This window comes from Mixophyes fleayi, chromosome 8, assembly GCF_038048845.1.
Source record: "Mixophyes fleayi isolate aMixFle1 chromosome 8, aMixFle1.hap1, whole genome shotgun sequence".
NCBI lineage: Eukaryota > Metazoa > Chordata > Amphibia > Anura > Limnodynastidae > Mixophyes > Mixophyes fleayi.
The window spans coordinates 7549050-7574078 of record NC_134409.1 but is presented as its reverse complement, the minus strand read 5'-3'; the positions used below and the strand labels follow the sequence as shown (position 1 = coordinate 7574078).

The following is a 25029-nucleotide window of genomic DNA, read 5'->3' as shown; positions in this document are numbered from 1 at the left end:
AAGCACCACCGGACTAAGCCTGCATCCTGTAAATGATAGCACAGACAGCACACTGGGTATAATTGTGATAAATATAAACACATCAGTTGCTTCGAGCATACTATTTAGCTCACTAATACTCGGGCTTTAATATATGTTAAGGTTATAAAGTAACGTTACTTGCAGTTTAAGTAGTTTATTGTATTCGCACTTAATAAGCTATTTTAATAGACAGCCACTCTGTCTGTGATACAGCGCTAACCTTAGTTTTGGAAAAGCATATATTTTGATTTCACCTAATGGATAATTCTGTTTTGCATTAAACAACTATAAGTCAAAACTCTGTGCAGAACTTGGCAGAGAACATGGAGATGGCAAATAATTTCATTAGCCCCAATCATTTTTATTGTGCCTTGGACACAGAGCCAAAAGAACACGCTGCCATCTTGGCTCTGAAACGCGTAGCAAAGTGCAAGTGAAGCGTTTTGGTGGGATACAGAGAGACATAACCAATAAAGTAATATTAAGATGACAAGCCGTGAATCGGCTCACAGGGAGAGAGACTGAGGCAGTAAAAAGCCATATTTATTTATCCATTAATTTGACCCTCCGCTGCGCAGTGAGGCTGCTACTCGTAAAACAAGACCACAATCAACGAGGCTTTTGAACACTGGTCAAGAACCATATTTACGATACCTGACAAATGAATAGCTTATTTTAACTTTATTACTGATTAGTGTTTGGCGAGGAAAGGCTGGATGCAAGATTTAGGATTTAAAGGGATATTAATGCAGAGAAATAAGTTCTTTATCTGAACCAGGGCAAGATGTAGGGATAAGAGGCATCTGCAAAAATGCAAAAGTTTTGGCATCCGCCTTGGGTGCAAAAGAGACTTTGGGGTATATTTACTAAACTGCGGGTTTGAAAAGGTGGAGATGTTGCCTATATCAACCAATCAGATTCTAGCTGTCATTGTGTAGAATGTACTAAATAAATGATAACTAGAATATGATTGGTTGCTATAGGCAACATCTCCAATTCTTCAAACCCGCAGTTTAGTAAATCCTTTAGCTGACGTATGTATTATTTAGTGATTACAAACACAATAACATAGCAAAACAGACCTCTGTCACCTCTGAGGTGGCAAAGGATTTTGGAGTACCATGTGTACGTACCAACCCCTCCTGCGACATGCCCCCAGCAGACAGCCGTGCAAAGGAACAGAGAGGATGCAAATATGGAGGAAAGAGACCAATTACATTTTTTCTTCCAGATTTGCCTTAGTACATAGACATTCTCTTATTTTGGTTCTGAAGAGGAGAGAACTGGAAACAAAGAGAGTGGGAAGCAAATTGGCATTTTGAGACAAATTATTATTATTCTCTATTTATATGGTGCTACAATATTATTGAGAGCTGTACAGCCAGAAAGATAATAAAGGAACATATGGTGATAATATTACAGTTACAAGCATGGAAACAAACTGAAAGGTTCTAGCTCACTAGATCTAACTACAGCAACATGTCCCATTATTGTACATTACAGGATAATTCCATCCAAAACGTAAAAACAAACTAAGATAAGATAAAATATAAAGTTCTACTTGCCTTCGGTTTGGCGTTACCCTAATGTGGCTGATGCCACCACCAACCCCAAATATCCCAACAAGCACCTCACTCTAAGGCTGGTGTTACTTCACTCATTCGTTAGTATTAGAGATGGGCGGGTCCGGTTCTCCGAGAACCGAACCCACCCGAACTTTGGGTATCCGAGTACCGAGCTGAGCAGCTCGGTACTCTCCCGCCCATTCCGAATCCAAATCGAGGCCGAACGTCATTGTGACGTTGTCGGATCTCGGGACTCGGTTCTCGCGATACTTCAACTTTATAAATAGACGCCTCCACAGCAATCCATCGCCATTTGACAGAGGGAGAGAGCAGGGTGTAGTCATAGGCTAATTAGAGCAGGGACAGAGAATACAATATTGTTCTTGCAATTGCTCTAACCAAAATCGCTAGTGCAGAGAGGAGGATAGAGGTTTATTATTTTTTCTTCATATTTGGCACTCCCCAGTGCTTTTGGGGTGTCCCCCATAATTGTGCATTAATATTTCTGGCTGTCAAAAGTCATATCTGTCAGCAGTATCTACTAAATAATTTGTAGCACACCTCAGTGCTTTTGGGGTGTCCTCCCTAATTGTGCATTAATATTTCTGGCTGTCAAAAGTCATATCTGTCAGCAGTATCTACTAAATAATTTGTAGCACACCTCAGTGCTTTTGGGGTGTCCTCCCTAATTGTGCATTAATATTTCTGGCTGTCAAAAGTCATCTGTCAGCAGTATCTACTAAATAATTTGTAGCACTCCTCAGTGCTTTTGGGGTGTCCTCCCTAATTGTGCATTAATATTTCTGGCTGTCAAAAGTCATATCTGTCAGCAGTATCTACTAAGTAATTTGTAGCACACCTCAGTGCTTTTGGGGTGTCCTCCCTAATTGTGCATTAATATTTCTGGCTGTCAAAAGTCATATCTGTCAGCAGTATCTACTAAATAATTTTTAGCACTCCTCAGTGTTTTTGGGGTGTCCTCCCTAATTGTGCATTAATATTTCTGGCTGTCAAAAGTCATATCTGTCAGCAGTATCTACTAAATAATTTTTAGCACTCCTCAGTGTTTTTGGGGTGTCCTCCCTAATTGTGCATTAATATTTCTGGCTGTCAAAAGTCATATCTGTCAGCAGTATCTACTAAATAATTTTTAGCACTCCTCAGTGTTTTTGGGGTGTCCTCCCTAATTGTGCATTAATATTTCTGGCTGTCAAAAGTCATATCTGTCAGCAGTATCTACTAAATAATTTTTAGCACTCCTCAGTGTTGTTGGGGTGTCCTCCCTAATTGTGCATTAATATTTCTGGCTGTCAAAAGTCATATCTGTCAGCAGTATCTACTAAATAATTTTTAGCACTCCTCAGTGTTTTTGGGGTGTCCTCCCTAATTGTGCATTAATATTTCTGGCTGTCAAAAGTCATATCTGTCAGCAGTATCTACTAAATAATTTTTAGCACTCCTCAGTGTTTTTGGGGTGTCCTCCCTAATTGTGCATTAATATTTCTGGCTGTCAAAAGTCATATCTGTCAGCAGTATCTACTAAATAATTTTTAGCACTCCTCAGTGTTTTTGGGGTGTCCTCCCTAATTGTGCATTAATATTTCTGGCTGTCAAAAGTCATATCTGTCAGCAGTATCTACTAAATAATTTTTAGCACTCCTCAGTGTTTTTGGGGTGTCCTCCCTAATTGTGCATTAATATTTCTGGCTGTCAAAAGTCATATCTGTCAGCAGTATCTACTAAATAATTTTTAGCACTCCTCAGTGTTTTTGGGGTGTCCTCCCTAATTGTGCATTAATATTTCTGGCTGTCAAAAGTCATATCTGTCAGCAGTATCTACTAAATAATTTTTAGCACTCCTCAGTGTTTTTGGGGTGTCCTCCCTAATTGTGCATTAATATTTCTGGCTGTCAAAAGTCATATCTGTCAGCAGTATCTACTAAATAATTTTTAGCACTCCTCAGTGTTTTTGGGGTGTCCTCCCTAATTGTGCATTAATATTTCTGGCTGTCAAAAGTCATATCTGTCAGCAGTATCTACTAAATAATTTTTAGCACTCCTCAGTGCTTTTGGGGTGTCCTCCCTAATTGTGCATTAATATTTCTGGCTGTCAAAAGTCATAACTGTCAGCAGAATCTACTAAATAATTTTTAGCACTCCTCAGTGCTTTTGGGGTGTCCTCCCTAATTGTGCATTAATATTTCTGGCTGTCAAAAGTCATAACTGTCAGCAGAATCTACTAAATAATTTTTAGCACTCCCCAGTGGTTTGCGCTCAGAATGGATTCAAAGCAGTCCACATATGATCTAAATGAGCAACCAGGTTCTGTCACCAGTCCTGATGTTAGTGTTCCCAGTACGTCATCTGGCCAAGGCGATGTCAAACAACAGAGTGTTTTCAAATTAGTGCAAAAAACAAAAACCAAAAAAAAATTTACTGTATTGAAGCGAAAAAGAAGTGTAACTGAGCAAAAGTTAAGTGACGATAAAAAAAAAATTGCAAGCATGCCATTCTACACACGCAGTGGCAAAGAGAGAATGAGGCCTTCACCTTTGGCTATTAGTGGCAGATCCCAAAAAGTTACCCAGCCTACAATTGGTGCACAACTACTGTTACGCGTCAAAGCCGAGCTGCAAGATAACAGTGAGGCATTACAGGAGAATATTTGCTCTGATTCACAAATGACAACAATCCCTGTGGAGAGTCCATCCAACAGTGGGATGTCTAATCGTGAGCATTCTGCTGATGTGTGCCTTAATAGCCCGAGTGTAGCCGGTGATACCCAAATTGAGGATGCCACTTTGGAATTAGAAGAGGATGAGGGGGAGATTTGTGTAGGCGACGAGGGCGCTAATGAGGATGTTGATGAGGATGAGGTTGTTTGTGTAAGTCCTGCACCAGTGGCAGCAGTTCTGGCACGTGACAAGAAAAAGGCCATTGTCATGCCTGGGCATAAAACAAAAAAATCCACTTCTTATGTGTGGAATTATTTCTACCCAAATCCAGACAACAATTGTATAGCCATTTGTAGTGTATGTGAAGCCACAGTCAGTCGAGGGAGGGACCTTAACCATCTTGGAACCTCGTCTATGTTACGCCATTTAACGAGAGTTCATGGCAAAGTGTTGGGAAAAGCTGAAAGTTCTTCCCAAAAGAATACAAGCACTCCCTCATCAGCCAAGACCCTCCGCTCACCGACATACCGATGGCTACAAAATACACCCCCCACACCATCCTCATCAATATCCTCAGTAGCGCTCGGAGTTAGCCCGGCATCCCACTTAAGGCTGGATGACTCCGGCACTATTATTGATTCCTCTGAAGAAAGCGTTAGTCCTGCTGCTGCTGTTGCTGCTGCTGGGGGTGAATCGTCATCCCAGAGGCAGGTTAATAAAATGAGCAGTCCTACATTTCAGCAATTAACTGTGAAACAATCATTTGCGAGGGGAAGCAAATATGACAGCAGTCACCCAGTCGCCAAGCGAATCACAGACGCCATGGCTGCAATGTTAGTGTTAGATCTGCGTCCAATCTCCACAATAAACGCAGCTGGTTTTTCACAGTTAATTGAGGTTTTGTGTCCGCGTTACAGAATTCCATCGCGACACCATTTCTCCCGTAAAGCTATTCCACAACTATACCAAAAAGTGTGTAAAAATGTAGAGATTGCGCTGAAAAATGCCATTCTGCCCACTGTTCACTTAACCACAGATATGTGGACAAGTGGAAGTGGCCAAACCAAAGACTATATGACTGTGACAGCCCACTGGGTTGGTCATTCACCTTCACCAGCAGGAACAGCAGCAGCATGTACACCACTACGTAACATTTGTCACAGGCAGGCCACTCTTTGTATCACCGGCTTCACTAACAGGCATACGGCTGACAATTTGTTACGCAAACTGAGAGATGTGATTGATGCATGGCTTATACCACTCGGACTCTCCCCAGGGTATGTCATTTCAGATAACGCCAACAATATAGTGCGAGCATTACAGCTGGGTGATTTCCAACATATTCCCTGTTTTGCTCACACCATCAACTTGGTGGTGCAGAGCTTCCTACGAAATAACCGTGAGGTGCAGGAGATGCTTTCAGTGGCCCGTAAAATTTCAGGCCATTTCAGGCATTCAGCCACAGCATGTAGGAGATTACAGCAGCTCCAAGAGCAGTTTAACTTGCCCTGCCACCAACTTAAGCAAGAGGTGGTAACTCGGTGGAATTCCACCCTGTACATGCTTCAGAGGATGGAGGAACAGCGCAAAGCCATCCAAGCATATTGCACAAGTCATGACATTGGGAAAGGAGGGGGGATGTATTTCACTCTTGCACAGTGGGGAATCCTTTCAGTGCTGTGCAAGGTGCTGAAACCATTTGAAGTTGTGACATGTGAGGTCAGTGCTGACTCTGCTAGTTTGAGCCAAGTCATTCCTTTAATTAGACTATTGGAAAAGCAGCTTGAGAAAATGAAGGAGGAGCTGAAAGCAAGCAATTCAGCAAAGTATGTTGGCCTTGTCGATCAAGTACTTAATTCGCTTCACAATGATCCTCGAGTTATTAAGATCTTGAACTCGGATCAGTACGTTTTGGCCACTGTGCTTGATCCAAGGTTTAAAACCTACATTGAGTCTTTACTTGTAAATGAGCGAGATGTGAACTTTTGCAAGGAGCTATTGCTCAGCAAGTTGGCCGCTGAACTGGGCCTCGGCTTGACGACGTGTCCTCCTTCACTTTCTCAAGCTGTTGCTCGTAAAAAATTAAATTTCCAAAAAAGAAGCAGGGAAGACAAAGGGGGCAGACGAGAACAATTTAACATCTGGGCTGGTTTGAAGGATTTTTCAAAAAAATGTGTCACTTTGCCCATAACTCCATCCAATATGAGTATAAACATGCAAAGGATGGTGGAGGATTACTTTCAAGAGGTAGTTGATATGGAAATGTCAGACAGTCCCTTTCCTTACTGGGAAGAAAAGCAGGCCATTTGGAAACCCATGTACAAACTTGCTTTGCAATACCTAAGCTGCCCACCCTCCAGTGTGTACTCTGAACGAGTGTTCAGCACAGCAGGGAACTTAGTCAGTGATCGCCGTAGAAGGTTACTTCCCAAAAATGTGGAGAAAATGATGTTTATAAAAATGAACTACATCTTCCACGAGGAAGGCCTTCACCATCCAAGACATCCAAGCACTGACTGTTCTCTAATGGCGGATTCAAGCGGCGATGAATTGATAGTCTGTGATGATGACGTACACACTGATGAGGGTGAGGATTAAGCTGAAGATGATGCCGATAACATCTTTTTAAAACTTTCTATGTAAGTGTAGGGTGCAATCTACCCCCAAAGAGGAAAGGGACTTGTGGCATTTCCATATCACATACCATCTTGAAAGGCTGCTGTTAGGGCAATTTATCCTTAAGGGTAGGGTGTCATAGACAGAGTGACCCTAAACTGGCTTTGTCCATTTTTCATAATATTGTACAGTCTATAATGGCTGAATTTTTGGGTATGTTATACAAGTGGAGGGGGGCCTAGAGAGACAGAAACCAAACTGGCTTTTTCCATGTCAATTAATATTGTACAGTCTATAATGGCTGAATTTTTTAGTATTTTATACAAGTGGAGGGGGGCCTTGAGAGACAGAAACCAAACTGGCTTTCTCCATGTCAATTAATATTGTACAGTCTATAATGGCTGAATTTTTTGGTATTTTATACAAGTGGAGGGGGGCCTTGAGAGACAGAAACCAAACTGGCTTTCTCCATGTCAATTAATATTGTACAGTCTATAATGGCTGAATTTTTTGGTATTTTATACAAGTGGAGGGGGGCCTTGAGAGACAGAAACCAAACTGGCTTTTTCCATTTCTTTACATATTTAACTATAAGTGTAGGGTGTAATATACATTCAAAGACAATGGCTGCATTGCCAATATGCATAGATGGAGAGGAAGACAATCTGTTTTGTGTGTAGAATAGGCCTACCAACGAAGAATTAAACTGTTTTTTTGGATGATTTATTACCTCAACAATTAGATTACTTGTCTCTAAAACAGTTGGAGCACTAAATTGGGTTAATTTAGGCCCAAAAACATGGATTTTCCCAAAAAATAGCAAAACAAAACCAAACAAAACCAAAACCAAAACCAAAACACGCAATGGCGGTTTTGCAAAACCAAAACCAAAACCAAAACACGACGGTAATCCAGATCCAAAACCGAATCCAAAACCAAAACACGGGGGTCAGTGACCATCTCTAGTTAGTATACAGTACTGGGGCAATAAAGCACCCTGGGATTTGCCAGATTAGGGCATTTAATATTATCTTAGTGAATCTTACCTAAAGAATTATATAGCAGACATGGTGTATACTTTATACGTCAACATATTAGGTATCGCTGTGCATCGAGGGGATCGAGATACCAACAAGTAACATACAATGTCATGAAACAGATTTCTCTGCCCAAATACTTATCATCTAAGGGCCCTCATTGAGGGACGTAAATTTGGTGATTTGTTGCATATAATGCGCACGTGCATAGAATCGGACCATACGCCACAGAACGCGGCAGCTTCACCTGCGGGCACAAAGGACACTTACGATAGCTTACCATTTCAGGGAGGGAACAGGCGTGGTAGGGGGAGTATTATTATTATTACTACCATTTATTTATATAGCGCCACTAATTCTGCAGCTCTGTACAGAGAACTCACTCACATCAGTCCCTGCCCCATTGGAGCTTACAATCTAAATTTCTTAACACAGACAGACACAGACAGACACACAGACTAGGGTCAATTTGTTAGCCGCCAATTAACCTACCAGTATGTTTTTGGAGTGTGGGAGGAAACTGGAGCACCCGGAGGAAACCCACGCAAACACAGGGAGAACATACAACCTTCACACAGATAAGGCCATGGTCAGGAATTGAACTCATGGCCCCTAGTGCTGTAAGGCAGAAGGGCTAACTTCTGCGTTACAGCAATGGCTTAACCTTAACCCAGTGGTTCCCAAACTGTGTGCCGCGGCTCCCTGGGGTGCCGTGGTGATCTTACAGGGGTGCCGCAGCCAGGGCTGGCGGGGGACTACTTGGTAATTATTTTGGCTTAGGGGTGCCTTGAAAAAATTATGGAGACCCTAAGGGTGCCTTGAACTGAAAAAGTTTGGGATCCACTGCCTTAACCACTGAGCCACGTGGGACGTATGCCCATAGTTAATGTACAGTAAGGGCGTGCCAAGCTCGAGTGCATACAGCAAGTTCTCGGCATGTCAAAGTTACTTGTTATCTGTCGTATAACTTGCACCAGCTAAAGGGCCAGTCTAAGTCCTGAGTACTAGTGATGACAGTGTGTTTGCAATCAGGAGAAACTGTAAGAAATTTGTATTTTTTGCTTAGTAGACATTAGTTACTTCCTAATAAATGTTTTTCCTGGGAAACAAAATGAAAAACAACTTTTTTATTAATAATGTTTTGTTATTAATGACTATATTATTACCAGATAACAATAATTGAATAGTTTTTTTATTTTTCTCTGCGTTCTTTTGGGACTTTATACTCCACATATGTATTGGACGCATCCTGTAGTGCCTAGGTTCCCAAACTGTGCGTCGCGGCTCCCAGGCTCCGCAGGGCTGTCACAGCGCTGTCACAGGGGTGCCGTGAACAGGAAGAAGAAGAAACAAAAGAAAACAAAAAAAAACGTACCAATCCAGCGGCACCCGGGGCCCAGCATCCTTCTCCCTCCTCTCTTCTCACTGAATGTCGGGCGTGATGTCACACCCGACATTCATTGACAAGCGGATTGGTAAGTTGTTTTTTTTGTTTGTTTGTTTTTTCCTCTTCCTGGCCCTGAGATGCAGAGGGGACAGAGCGTGGATGCAGAGGGGGCAGAGCATGGATGCAGAGGGGGCACAGCGAGGATGCAGAGGGGGCACAGCGAGGATGCAGAGGGGGCAGAGTGAGGGGGCAGAGGGGGCACAGCGAGGATGTAGAGGGGGCAGAGCGAGCATGCAGTGGGGGCAGAGTGAGATTGCAGAGGGGGCAGAAAGAATGCAGAGGGGCACAGAGTGTGTGGATGCAGAGGGGCACAGAGTGTGTGGATGCAGAGGGGCACAGAGTGTGTGGATGCAGAGGGGCACAGAGTGTGTGGATGCAGAGGGGCACAGAGTGTGTGGATGCAGAGGGGCACAGAGTGTGTGGAGATGAAGGAGAGCACAGTGTGTTAGCTGGAGATTATTCTTTGACAGAAATATAATTGAAAAAAATATATAAAAATATTCTTTTCCCTTGGATTTATGTGTATTATTTTTGCATACAGCTAAATAATTATTTCTGTCCTGACCTAAATACGTTTTTTTGACCCAACTACTATAAAATGGGACTGCTCTGTAATTATTTTGGAGGGGTGCCTTGAAAAATTATGGAGACTCTAAGGGTGCAGCAAACTGAAAAAGTTTGTGAATCACCGTCGTAGTTTGTTGTCTGTTAGAGCAGAGCGGACCTAGACCCATATTCATCAACAGACGTATCCTCACATCCGCTCCTTGTTGAATACGGACCTGCATGTACCTGTTTCATGCGCATTTTCAAAAAAAAACAAAGCGCACATTACATTCGTTTTGCCAGCCTTAATGAATCAGTCCCTAAGACTTTATACTTACCAATAAAGAAAACTGCAAAGTTCAATTATATCTTACACATGTTCAAAAACGTGTCTTAATTATGTTTCTCTCATTAACTTTATTATACTACAATAAAATTGCTCAAAAAAGTTATTTAAGTAACATGTGTTGCATGTCAAATAAACTATAAATTGTAATATCATTTAAAGGAGATCTCCACCTTCAATCATTTTATTTTTCAAATAGATTTTTTTGTTGCTGTTGTTGCCATTGAATTATACAAAAGATAAGCTGTGATCTGTATATTTGATGCAATTATAACTACAAAACAAATCAATTTCCATATTGAGGGAAAACAAAAAAGAAACAAATCTGCCTCTAAGGTAAAATGGTAGAAGGTGGTGATCTCCTTTAAAATTAAGGTGGATAATATTTGCAGTTCAAACCTTTAGGTGACCCCTCTGTCTGATACTGTTTCATACTTGCTAACTTTTCCTCGTTGGCTTCAGGGAGATCCCAAAGGGATGTGGGCATGTGGGGGTGGGGCATGACGAACTGCTTCATTTTGACACCACCCCCTAAACGATTGTCATAATTTGGGCCAATTACAGCAGGGGACGGGGCTAAGATGATGCAATATTTGCATCATTAAGGCCCACCACGCCACTTACCTATTGCAGGGGCAAGAATCGGGAGGTTGCTCTGCTCTCCCGGGAGCCCGGAAGGTCTCTCAGAAATGCGGGAGTCTCCCGTACATTTGGGAGAGTAGGCAACTAGGCGTTATAGAAAAGCAGCTAATGAATCTCTAGAGACTGAAGTGTCTTTTACATTTCTGTCTCCATTACTGAAGTCATGTTGTCTTACCTGTCAGTCTTTGATTAAATCTTGGTCTCCATGAAAATGGCCACCTCCATAGGCATCAATACATGGACATAGGACACAATTTCTGAACTGTGTCATCATGCCACAGATGGCGAAGCCAACCACGTCTTGTACTGGCTCAGCATCAGGGAGAATGCCAGACTCTTCAGGGAGTGAGGGAGATCACCCCTATTTCAGGGAGCCTCCCTGACATTCAGGGAGAGTTGGCAAGTATGTACTGTTTTTAGCCATTTTATGGTAATTATATTATTAATTTAGAGTTAGTATACCACAACACACACATGTGGCTATTTGTTATTACAATGAAGCGAAACCTCAGATCTCGGAGTGCAGTGTAACTGATTTCTTACTGTGCTTCTTGTTAAAAAAGAGTAAATAAAATCCTTTTATAAATTTTAAAACATGATTCATCTAAGCAAATAGGTTACGATAAATAATTAATCTATGCTGAGTTCAATAAGCAGGCTTGGGGGGTTTTGGAGATCAATTACTAACACTACATCGAACTTCAGTCAGAAAACAAAACAGGAAAATCAGGGAGCGGTGGTACCGGCGTGCCATAAATAAGTAATTAGTCCATATTTCCAGTGAAATTCAGTGCCCGGACTGGGCTGGCAGCTCGTGCCAACGGAGGATACACTTGTTTCCATTTCAGCTGATAATGTAACTCTCTCTGAATTATTCCATAATTGCTTCTGCCCTGGGACTTGGAGAGAATGCTGAGCTGACTCACAGATTCTCGTGTCGGGATTTAACTCAGTACAGTTTAAACGCAGTTCAGGAGCCGCGTTCAAGCAACACTTTGCTAACTGTGACTGTACAAAGGCATTAGGCCGCATGTTGAATGCTTTCATGCTGGCTCTAACCACATATATTTTTATTTTACTTTCTATTTGTTGGGCAGGATGTAAGGATGAATATATAAAAAAAATGAATGTGATTAGAATTTTACCTACTTTCTATGATGGGGCTAGTAAGTCTTCTTGCAAAACTCCATTTAGTACAGTTCCAATGTTTGCCTTCTCTTTCCCCAGAATCCATTTATCTCCTCTCAGAGCTGTCCCGGACAGTCTTACTGAAATGTGACAATCATATTGCAATGTAATTTTACAACAGTATCTAATAGTAAAAAAGCATACAAACTAAGTATTTTAATCCAAATAAGTGCTCACCAAAAATCTCTAATTGACATCTTTATTAGTGTCCTAAATTCATACATATCAATCTTTCATCAGTCCAATTAGAATTCAAATAATAAACCATCAGCCGACGAGATAACTAGCAGAGTGGAAACGCAAATGAATGAAGGTCTCAATACGATATCAGCCAATCAGAGCAGCTTCTGTCAGATTTCCCAGTGTATGAAGTCAATTAAGTACATTAATTTTTGCTGATGCTCCGCTAAGAGGCGTCTTGTTGGTGCCTTATTGTTTGTTTTTGTAAATCCTATTGGCCTACTTTAGGGCTGGAGAAAGAAGTTGGTTTTGTCAGTGTCACTTGTAACTTTAAACCACATTCACCGTAGAAGCAACCATGAGCATTGGTACTTGAATACCAATTATCATTCTGTCTATTCAAATCTCATCAGATCAAATGTTGGCCACATTATCCAATAGAAACATAGAAACATAGATTTTGATGGCAAATAAGAACCACTTGGCCCATCTAGTTTGCCCAATTTTTACCCTATGGTGACCTCAAACCCTATTGATCCTTAGGTCTTTGTAAGGATATCCTTATGTCTATCCCAACATGTTTATATTGTTCTACTGTATTATCCTCTACCACCTCTGATGGGAGGCTATTCCACTTATCCACTACCCTTTCTGTGAAGTAGTTTTTCCTCAAATTTCCTCTGAACCTATTTCTTTTCCTTTGAAGAATGTTTCCCTTCTGCACCTTCTTATAACCTTTGACATATATGAAAGTTGCTATCATGTTCCCCCTTTACTGTCTCTGCTCTAAACTGTACATATTAAGATCTTTTATTCTCTCCGGGTAAGTTTTGTGCTGTAGACCATGCACCATTTTAGTTGCCCTTCTTTGTACAGTCTGTAATGTATTTATATCCTTCTGGAGATACGGCCTCCAGAACTGAACACAGTATTCTAGATGAGGCCGTACCAATGACCTATACAGTGGTATTATTACTTCTTTCTTTCTGCTACTGATTCCTCTCCCTATGTAACCAAGCATCTGACTTACCTTCCTCATTGCTTTGTTACATTACTTACCTGTCTTTATGTCACCTGAAGTAGTGACTCCTAGATCCCTTTCCTCCTCAGTAGTTTCCATTATAGAGCCGGTAATACTATATTTAGACTTTGGGTCTTGGAGACCTAAGTGCATGATTTTGCATTTTTAGGCATTAAACTGTAGTTGCCACTCTCTTGACCATTCCTCTAGTCTACCTAGATCAGCAATCATTTGTTTTACCCCTCCTGGTGTGTCTATCATGTTGCGTATCTTTGTCTCATCTGTAACAAGACATACTATCCCTTCAATACATTTGCAATGTCATCAATAAAGATATTAACAAGCACTGGTCCAAGTACAGATCCCTGGGGTACTCCACTGGTAACCTTTCCCTCCTGTGAATGTACTCCATTTACTATAACTCTGTTATCTATCCTGCAACCAAGATCTTATCCATTCAACCATCTTAGAATCCAATCCCAAGCTTTAAAATGTATTTAACAATCTTTGGGCTCATCACATAATTTCTAGATAATTTGGTTGAAAAAGACCTGACCAGGCGACATTCCTCATGTTCAGGTAGAACAATCTTTTTCTAATGTAACTCTATATGGATATATCAGGTTAAAAGCAACTGTTTCTTTAGTACCATAAGACAAGATAACAATAGGTGAAATTCTAATTTGCTTGTTCATTTTCCTTGGGAGTTTGTATAATAATTTCTGCTTCTTTTAGAAATCCAAAATATCTACAGAACACAAAACATTGAAGAAAGATGACCTCTGTCGGAGACCTGTTGAAAGCGACTGTGCTGCTCTTTGTATGCACTCGGGTTGTGGTGATTGCGTCCAGCCTTGTTCTGAACAACAAAGGTGTCAGTGCTGGGAGAGGCCAAACTGTTTACATCACTGAAAATGAACTGAGTTTTAACATCCCGCGTGATAAAGATCTGTGCAGGGTTGAAGTGGTTTTGAATGAACCAACAACCCAACAAGTAGGAAATCTATCTCCTCAGGTAGGTAACATGCTCCATTTATTTTCTATAGAACTCTAGAATACCATCTTATCATAATCAGACACTGTTGTAAAACCTGATTTAACTCCCCTGGTGGTTTGTTAATATGTTTAGCATCTTACTCCCTGGAAGTAATTTATTAAGAACCTAGGTAAGATACCTGTAGTCCATTATCTCGTGATTTTGTTATTGACTTCAGCCATAAGTTTGGTAATGCCTTCGGCACAGTGATGCACAACCTTTTTTTCTGTAGCTGAGACGCTAAGGGTCACTGTGTCGTTGCTTCAGGAGTCCAAAAGCAGTGATTCACATTTGACTGTATTGTATATCCGACCCAAATATGGTTTCTAAGACACAACTGGTTCCCAACCAACAGGTTGAATGTCTCCGCTCTAGCAATAGGGGACTTGGCTTGCTCAGCTGTGTCTCGTTGATGAGTATGGTCCGATAAAGACTGTGACTCTTCCTGTTTTAGCCAATCCTGACAGCAAACATTAAGGAGGGGGGCTCATTTGCAGGCAGTACGAATGTACCTGGGAGAAGCAGAGTTTCTTTGGTTCTGCCCTTGTTTGTGCAGGTAGAGTCGGAGGAGGTGGCTGCTTCCAGGGTCTCACATCCGAAAGTTTGTTAAGACTGAACGCTGCCCCAAAAATGCCACTAGCAGTTACATCAGTGGTGACGGGAACTGCTCTCTCATGATCCAAACTTTTTCAATCAAAAAATTCACTAAAGTGGCAGAAGCTAAAAACCACTTTACCTCTGTCACCAAACTCACGGTTGCCTATTGTCGGTGTGACATTTCAATTGGGGACAATTTGCTTCACTGTTCCACTCGTCGGTCCAACACGCATGCAAAACTCATCTCACTTGTAGTTTGTACATAGACATGGCCATTAGGCATGAGATGACTTCTACACAATGAGTATACAGACTTTTTAAAGAACCACACTTGCAGCCCACAACAATATCCCATAGTTTCCGCACGCCGGATGCTTATTTGAGTATCTGTCATTAGTCTGTGTGCTGTACACCTTAGGGGGAGTATTAATAATATAATGATATAATGTCCAGTAGTCAGGTCGTGCTGTTGGTTTGTAGAATTCTATGCCTGCCTAGGTTGTACTGAGCATGGTGTGCTGACCTCTACCTGACCAGCAGAGTGTGTGTCCCTGGAATCCTGGGATCCTGCCTGTGTTGGTGAGTCTTTAATATCTACCTTTCTATACAGGGGTTTGACTGCCATTTACTAGCAGACGAAGTCAAATATTCTCACAATGGTTCACCGATGCTGGAGATGGATCAAGTGATGCTCCGAGTGTACAGGTAAAGCCGTGAAGAGTTCTCCAATATTTACATGTCTCTATACACAATTTAGGTATCTGATTTCTATTCTAATCTCTGGGTATATTTATTAGCTTGCATGATGCACACAGCACAATCACCCATAACAACCAATCACGTTTTAGCTACTATTAGTCTAGTGCAGGTTACACTGGCTGCAAACATGGTTATTTGTTATTTATTTTATCTATTTGTATGTGTCTACTTCTGTCTATTAATCTCTCTATGCATTGTTGCAAGATCAGGTTAAGGGTGACATTTCCTGGGGTAAACGGTTCACTTCACATGTATCAGCCAAGTATATCACACCAGCCCAGTAGCTTGGTCTAAGTAGCCAAAGCTTGTTGTTTTTTAGCAGCTCCAAAAAAATAAACAGAACATAAACAAAAGTCCTAACCTGTCCGGTTTCTAACTAATGTAACAAGGAACACCCTCTCTAAAGTGAGGGACCTAATGTCCCACACACACAAAATAACAGCACTTACTGGTAGCAGTCGCAGTGTCTCTCAACAGGTGTCTGACCTCCAGATATTGAGAGACTCAGGAAACAAACTCATAGCTATTTATCAGCACTCTACAGGTGCAGCTCCTAATAAGCCAGCAAGTGTCTGGCAGGTTCAAAGGAAAGGGCAGAATGAATGGATCCCGTCCTTCTCTCCATTCATAACCCCAAGGACCCTTACACCGGCTTTTCCTACAGCCGCACACAATATATATATATTTGTGTGCCTTGCACAACTCTCCCAGTGCTTCTGTCACAACACATTTAAAAATGACAGAATTAAAATGATTATTATTATTATATAATATTTGCCAGCACTGAAGGAGCATTTCTCCAAACATGGTCCTGAAGACTGAGACCAGTACAGAGCAAGAGGCCTAAGTGTATCATGGCATGGTATAAGGGCCAGAAACCACCAAGATGTCCAGGCCACCATTGATAGACTTGTCTACTCTATGGTCACTTTGACCATAGAAGGATGAACTTTGGTTCATCCCGATACTCCAACTCACCTACCCCCATTTAAATAACATCTGCAGAGGGCGCTGAAGCTCGGCTAGAATTTGCAGGTAAATAGTTCAATAATAGCTGGAAAAACGTGATCTTACAAAGGACTTTACTTTCCTACCTGTGTTTACAATCCATTTAATGTGAAGCGATATAAAAATGTCAGCTCTCGCTGCTAAAAGTTGTAAAATAAAATAAAAATAAAAAAGGTTAATTGTTTGTGTAGTCGAGCAAACCTATCTGACTTTAAAGCCGTTCCAGGATGTTTAAATAAAAGTATTTCCGTTATATCAAAGCTGTTTAATTTCCTCCAGGCAGTTGCCCAAGAGACTGGCTCTGAATCGCTCCGCTTGTGATGCAGGTATTTCATGCACACTGTGAAATCTGTTGAAGCCTTTTATGACCCACTAATGTTAAAGGTTTTGAAAAAATAAAATAAAGGTGTTTCCTAAACATAGGAGGACACCGTTTGTAAATGAAACCTATCTGGTGATGTTTGCCAGAAAGTTGACCAGGTTTTTTTTTTATATTTTTGCTGAAAGTTCGTTTCACTCTCGGAAATGATTTATTTTCTTTTTCTTTTCCTCTTTTTTTTGTGTGAAAACGTTCTCTGATCTCCACTGGGGACTTTTTAAGGAAAACTGTATTTTATTAAACCGCTGTATGCTGGAGGACATTCCATCTGAGTCCAAAAGTGGACTACCCCCTCCTCAACATAACAAGCCCCCCGGACTCGAATAGCAAATTGGAGGGCCCCCTCGGTTACCCCTGCTGTTACTTGAAGCCGAGACACAGCTCACGTTTCTGGAGGACTCGATCCTCTATTGAAAAGCTGTGGATACATTAGTATTACTCGCGATTTCACTGCAATGAAAGCAAACTGGCCGAGGTTCCCAGGGAATAGGCTTTTTTACATGGCCAGGAGGGGGTTATATTAAGGAAACATGAGTACTCTCACTTCTGTGACAGCAGTGTCCAGAAATTGTGTGCAAATTTGAATTGACGTTAATGGACGTTGTTGCCACCATGATTATCATCCACAAAGATATTTTAGTCAGAGACTAATGTACTTCATAGAGGGGGAAATAATAAAGGGTACGTCGCAAGGTCTTACAAATTAATTCCCAGTATTCAGATGTGCAGGGGTTTCATAGTAAAAGCAAACAAATATAATTTAACTTGCTATAATTGGCAAAGTTTACTTATGGTGAATGTTAAACATAATTTTTAAAGTGGTATAATGCAGAGACACTCCGGCTTTCAGAGGGGTTGTGAACCATGATAAATGTATATTTGTGCTGTGTAGAGTTGAGCTAAATTGAAAAAAAAACAACTTTTTGCAAAATATTTGCTCCACAAAATATCACGCATTTCGCCAGATGAATTTGCCCTTAAGTGTTCCCAGTGCTAGACCAACCACATCAAACAGCAGAATGAATTGCCCGTCATAATCACAGCTCTCTTCATACACTTTGAATTCAGCACAATTAGAATTTACAAACACAGTGCCGAATGGCACAACAAAAGCAGAACTTGTAAATCGGATTGGCGAACTTCGCACCTCTGTAAAACATCTCTGTAAAACTCACGTCAGATTTACGTCAAACTTTGCAGCAATTTCGCTCATCCCTAGTTCTGACCTATTATGATCTTGTGTTGTCCCCTCTTTATTCTTAGAGTAAGAGATGATCCTTGAGTTTGTCATATCTTAAACCAATCACCAGATCCAAGAATATCCAGTAGTAAACTACATAGAGTTGTATTACTTTTTGCAATGGAATGCAATAGTAATATTGCCAATAGTGAATGACATGTGCAAATAATGTGCGCTGTGGTAAAATAGATTATGTACGTCATAACTCTAATAACTTTCCCTCTGCACCAGACCACAACCTGCATGTAGCATAAGATTGCCCAAAAGCCTGTTATTGTGACTTAACCCAATGCAATGCATGCTACACACAGAGTCCCACAAGAGATATCTGCATAATATAAATACATCTCCCTGCCATGGATGGGGAACATGATTACTACTAGACTACAAACTTCTTTCACGCGTTTCACTACCCAAGTTAATTTGAGTCTTTGGACAAATAGCTCTATATTTACGTTTTTCTGCTTTCTACAGATATACCAGGTAACCATTTGGCTAGTGCACCGACAACAAAGTTCTGTAGCTACAAGGAGCCAATTAGACATTTGCTTTTCATTTTTAAAAACTACTTGACAGAATAGGGGATGCAGGTACAGTGGTGATTATTTTCTCAAACACTTCAAAATAGGCTTAGTCAGCAGGATGTCAAATGTTTTTTGATGATCTCTATGATAGAACTTCTAACACTTTGTTTCAGGAATTAAACTATCGATACTTAAGCCCCAAATGTCCTGCTCCACATATATCTTAGACTCAGTCAGGTCACCATTCTTTCTTTTTATATCTGTCATGAATTTCAGAGACACGTCTAGACTACAGAGATTACCTAGAATAATTTACTGCCAACGTTCCCTACAGGTATAGATCATCAATCATTATTTTTATAACCAGTCATTTTACACAAGTCGTCTGCAATTTAAAACCAGACACGTCTGACTGAACGATCTCTTTCATCAAAACCCTTTCCGTTAACACCTGTAAAATCATCGGCTCAAAACATCTGTTTGGACTCCATAAGGGATGTTTATGAAATCTGTTTTACTGGTAACTGTGGTGGTGATGTCATTAGCAGCCAATTACATGTTTGCTTTCATTTTCTAAACTGAATTTGAAAAATGACAGCACCTCCTTTTGAGCCTAGATTTCCCACAAAAAAACGCGTAGGGTTACAGAGCAAGATGGCAATTTGCGGAGGACCAGAAGTTTACACAGGCCCATTGGAGGAGTTGGACAGAATGAGTCTGGAGTAGAGATTTCAGTTCTATATAGTTCAATATATTGAAATTAGATGATGGGGGAGGGGCACATGGCCATTTCCACTCTGAAAAAGGACCAGACTTTTGCACCAATGCTGAGGTGGCGTAGATTAGGTCTTGTCGTACTATAATTTTTAACAGATAAGGTGTTAAGAGGGCATTGATCACAAGCTTTCACTCATTGCATACTGGTTCAGCAAGATTGCAATGAGTAAAAGTTCTTAGTGGGGCTATATGATCTACTCACGCAGACTGGTGGTAATTGAGTTAATAATCTAGGAAATGACTTTGTGGTACAAGTATTCTATAATGGATTTGGTAACATACAGGACTGTGTAGGGACTGTCAGATCGGAGCAGCAGTAGAACAAGTTTGCGTGAGGAAAATTAGTCTTGCCATTGAATTTAGATTCAGAATATATTGTAGAGAAAGTCGAGGACGACACCTAGATAGAGAGCTTGAGGGGTAAGGTTTATTGTCATGTTGTCAACAGAAATAGAGATGTCGGGTAGGTAACTTGACTGGTGGGAATATCGTTAGCTTAGATTGAGTTTGAAGAGGTGAGAGGACAACCAAAATGTCCGTAATATAGGCCAACAATGGCGGTTAGAGATTATTATTATTATTATTATTATTATTAGTCTTTATTGATAGGGCGCCACAAAATTTTCACAGCACCGTACAGAGACAGACAAAAGACCATACAGGGTAGATACAGTATCAAACATTAAACAAATACTTCCAAGACTTCAAACACTCCAGACATAGCTTGTATAGTGGCAAGGAACTGAAGAATAGGTAGAGAAACAAGAGGGCTCTGCTCCTAAGAACTTACATCCTAGAGGGAGGGTAAACAGACAGGACGCACAAAGGGAGTTAGAGGAGGGGATCGAGCGCAAGACAGGGGGAGAGAGTGGGTAAGATAGTCAAGTATGGATAGAAGATTATATGGATGGCTGGTAGGATGTCAGAAAAAGATGAGTTTTGAGGGCCCGTTTGAAGGAGCCCAAATTAGGGGACAGTCTGATAGACGGAGGGAGGTCATTCCAATGGAAAGGGCAGCCCAGGAGAAGTCTTGGATTCTAGAGTGGGAAGAGGTGATCAGAGTGGAGGAGAGGCGACGGTCATTGGCCGACCACAGGGAACGGGGTGGATTGTGAATGGAGAGGAGGTTAGAGATGTAAGGGGCAGTGGAGTGGGAGAGGGCCTTGTAGGTGAGTGTGATCTTGAGAGGATAAATTTGTCATAAGCCTATAGTGATGTTTTTATTTGCTTTCTGTATTTACTTAGTAAATTAATAATGTTTCCAGTCCGTATTGGTTTAATAGGTATTCCCATGGTTCTTTGTAGTTGTTTTTTTCCAACATCTACTTTAATTTGTTTTAGGTTTTCTGAACGGGAAACCATTGTGGAAAGTCTCATATTTGAAATAAGAATCACGGAGCCCGTGGCGGGTATTGCGCTCCTTGCACAGAGCTCTCTAGAAGTCCCTGAGTTTAACGGCATCTCATCTAAACAAGTGGACAAGAACATTCTGTCACTCAAGAGTTTTGAGAGACCGGGAACGAGCTGTGTGGTCAAGATTCTGACGTCTGATTTAAATCTCCCGGCCTACGGGCAAGTTGTGATAGACGATTCAACACGGGGCAGGAGACATGATTCTGGGTCTCCACTGAACCCCCGAGTGAGGAACAGTGAGTATAACATTCCCTTCCATGATGGAGCTAATTTTTGGGACACTTCCGTTTAATAGATCAGTTTATCTTATACACAAGACTCTGCATTGGCCAAATTCACAAGTAAGAGTATTCTATTATATCCAAACTCTTAACGTACTCGTACATGGGTCATTCTGGCCACTTTGCCCAACCTCCGAGAGTGGAAACCACAGCTGCCAAGGCAGTAAATAAACGATAATGATTGTGCCACCCAATATACTCAATTCAATTTGTTTCACATGTATGTAAGTATATAGAGTGGAAGCTCATCCTACGTGCGTTGCTAGTATGTCTTCAGGAGCTCCAGGGCCTTAATGAGGGTCTTGGGTTGAGGTTGATAATCCACATGGACATGAACAATTTGGATTGTTTTGCTAAATATATAATTGGGGTCCAGCCACTTTAGTTGCATTTCAGCTGGTTACTTAATTTAGGGCAATAAATAGGCTTTAGGTCAATGAATATTTACCTCATTGAAATTTACAAATCAGAGAGATAAAGACCGTTTAGAGCAGATACCAGACTCGGAGTTGTCATCTCCTCGAGCACGTATGGATGAAACCAGAGGACACAACAAAGGACATAATGCTCCTGTGCTGGTTTTTGGGGAGGCACAGAGGGGGATATGGCCAATTTGCTTACATCGCTGTGTGCATTATCAGAATAAACATAAGAGAATACATATAGTTATAAAGAGAGCAAAAATGTAGTGAACAAAGAATGCTACAAACGTATTTGTCTGATATGGTGTTTTGGATACAACCGTAAGTCCAAACGCCATCTTTTATCACTTAAATCTGGGCAATAATTGCATCTATATTGTATTACTGAACAATAAGTTTAATTTAGTGACATTTCAAAACTGTATTCAGGAATATTAGCACCATTCCATATTTGACAGCAGAATGTCAGGTGTTTTTATCCGATGGAATTTGGCCGCACGGAATTCGTCATTTTTGTTCTGCCTGGAACTTGAACCCTCCGACAGGGGAGAGTCAACAGAACGCCAGTTTTCCAGTTATATAAACTATAAATTCTGCAAAATGGGAATGTACAAATACAGTGCGGAATGGCGAAACAAAAGCAGACCTCAAATATTGTATCGCCAGATCCTTGCGCCTATGTGGACTGGCGCATTCTGTTGCAGAATTCTATTCTCGTCACTTTTGTGCAACTTTTCTCACCTCTAATTCTAAGCATACCAAGGAAAGAAAAAGTCAATTTATTGATTGAATATTTTGTTCTCTCAGATAGACAGGAAAGAGTGCAGTGTTCTGGGAACAAGGCGTGTCGTCCCGGACTGAAGGAAGTCAGGCTGCTGAAGACTAACTGCGACGATTTTTTGGAGATGGGAATCAAGTATGAACATCTTAGTCCTCCCTCTCCGGACATTGATTACATCCCTCTCCAGATAGAATATCGCAGCCAGGACAATAGGAAACAACTGCAGGTCAGTTACACTCTGACATCGTGAAAGGACATTTTCAGTGTGGTATATACTATGTGTATATTTATCATGCTTATCTTTGCCTTAGAAATTATGACTTTTTAAGGTATGCTTAGCTAGGATCTGAGCATTTCAGGAGAGGAGTGGTGTGTTAGTGGCTGCATGTAACTGGGGCAGTGACATGATGTGAGGAGGGGAATCGAGGCAGCAGGAAGCCACAGACTGAGAGTTATATAGTGGAAGGAGCAGAGTCCTCCAGCAGCACAGAACATATCAGGAGATGAGTGATGTGTTAGTGAGGACAGGGCTGCATGTGACAGAGGCAGTGACATGATGTGAGGAGGGGAATGGAAGCAGCAGGAAGCCACAGACTGAGAGTTATATAGTGGAAGGAGCAGGGTCCCCCAGCAGCACAGAGTATATCAGGAGATGAGTGATGTGTTAGGACAGGGCTGCATGTGACAGGAGCAGTGACATGATGTGAGGAGGGGAATGGAAGCAGCAGGAAGCCACAGACTGATAGTTATATAGTGGAAGGAGCAGGGTCTCCAGCAGCACAGAGTATATCATTAGATGAGTGATGTGTTAGTGAGCACAGGGCTGCATTTGACAGGGGCAGTGACATGATGTGAGGAGGTGCATAGAGGGAAGCAGGAAACCACAGACTGAGGGTTAAATAATAGAAGGAGCAGGATCCCCAAAAGCACAAATCAGTGATCTGAGGCTCCTGTCACACTAATACAGGAAGATTGTGGTGTCAAACACATCTCTATATGAAACAAAGTTCATACAGCCAACGTGTTTTCATTTCTTTTAAGCTCCCACTTCATCTGTTTTCTATCTAATGCCAGTGGCTTCTGCTTGCAAATGCAACAGTGGAGTCACATTCGTAAGTTAGGAGTGTTACTGTCATGTTACCCTTGATACAGTGTCTTTGGGAAAAGGACACATGGGTAATTAGAAAAGTTCATTTTGTTTTTAACACATTATCAGATAGGAAAATATTTTTAATTTCATGGGGGATCCAAAAAGGTGTGAAATAAACATACCGATATTTCGAAGACTTAACTTTTGCTTAACCAAAACGTCAGCTGTTCTCTCTACTGAAATACTGTGCGTCTGTGTCAGAGCCGCTTTATCACATGATACAAATGTGGACACAGTTAAATGAAGAAAAAAACTTTAGAGTTGTTGTTTTTGTCTTTGACATCACAGAGCAATTTGTGTTGAACGGTGATAAAAATATTTGGATATAAAAAAATGATTAGATATCTTTTACATAAAGAACGTTACTACCATCAGTGACATTGCCCAGAATGACCCCCTATTCCTTTCAGGCACAGAATATATGGATTCCCGTAAACATCTCCGGCGCAGTCCCAAACACTCCTCCGCGTCCGGACTTCATGCCAATGTTTATTTTGGAAATAGACCAATTTATCCTCACTCCCCTAACCACAGCGACTCTCGATGCTGAAGACGATGAGACCCCAAAGAACAAGCTTGTGTTTAAGATCACTAAGCCCCCGCCAGAGGGGTACATCACCCATGTGGATGACCAAACCAAAGCTATCACATCTTTCACGTGGCAAGATCTTTATGACATGAAGATAGCTTATCAGCCACCGAATACCAGCCATTCTGAGAGACGTAACTATGAGGTGAGACATGGCCAAGGATCTCTATTAGAAATTAATAATTTGTACAGTAAAAGAGCCTATAACGGTTATAAAGAAGTGGGTCAGAAGTGGGCTACAAGCCCTCCACTAAAAAGCATATCTGTAACAGAAGGTATTCACATTTTCATAGTTTATAGCACTCAGCAATATCCCACAGGAATGAAGAGTAAAGATCTAAATCCAACTCTACAAATCCTAGGTAGATATATGTAAATTACGTCTTATTTCTAAGCTCTACACAACATAAGTCATTTATTCATATCTTACACTGATGAGATCTAACAAGAGCAAAACAGTCGGTTTGCAATTTGGATTGATTGCGCTACCTGTTCGGCATTATCTATGCAAAGTCAGCTGTTCTGGAATCATTGTTGTTAACTGGGGCAAGGAAGGAGTAATTTGCATATCTCTACCTAGAATTCGTAAGGTGATATTTAATCCTTCAATCTTTGATTCACTAAGAAAATTCAGTATCTTATAAAACAGCCATGAGGACAGAGGAAGAACTAGCGACCTGTGGGGAGGAGGGAACCGGGGCCCACACTTACGGGTAGTTTTACTAAAACTTCTAAAAAGGAAAAGTGGAGGTGTTGCCCATAGCAACCAATCAGATTCTAGCTATAATA

General features: G+C 41.1%; 1 protein-coding gene across 1 annotated transcript in view; it reads left to right on the top strand.

Annotated features, from left to right (window-relative positions):
* LOC142098885 (FRAS1-related extracellular matrix protein 1-like) overlaps window positions 1–25029 on the top strand; it is a 125094-nt gene that overhangs the window by 10923 nt on the left and 89142 nt on the right. The window contains exons 2-6 of the mRNA XM_075181765.1: window positions 14020–14299; window positions 15528–15622; window positions 20946–21253; window positions 22528–22727; window positions 24062–24385. Of these exons, the coding sequence (XP_075037866.1) occupies window positions 14060–14299; window positions 15528–15622; window positions 20946–21253; window positions 22528–22727; window positions 24062–24385 (1167 nt within the window). The 5' untranslated portion in view covers window positions 14020–14059. The remainder of the gene's footprint in view (window positions 1–14019; window positions 14300–15527; window positions 15623–20945; window positions 21254–22527; window positions 22728–24061; window positions 24386–25029) is intronic.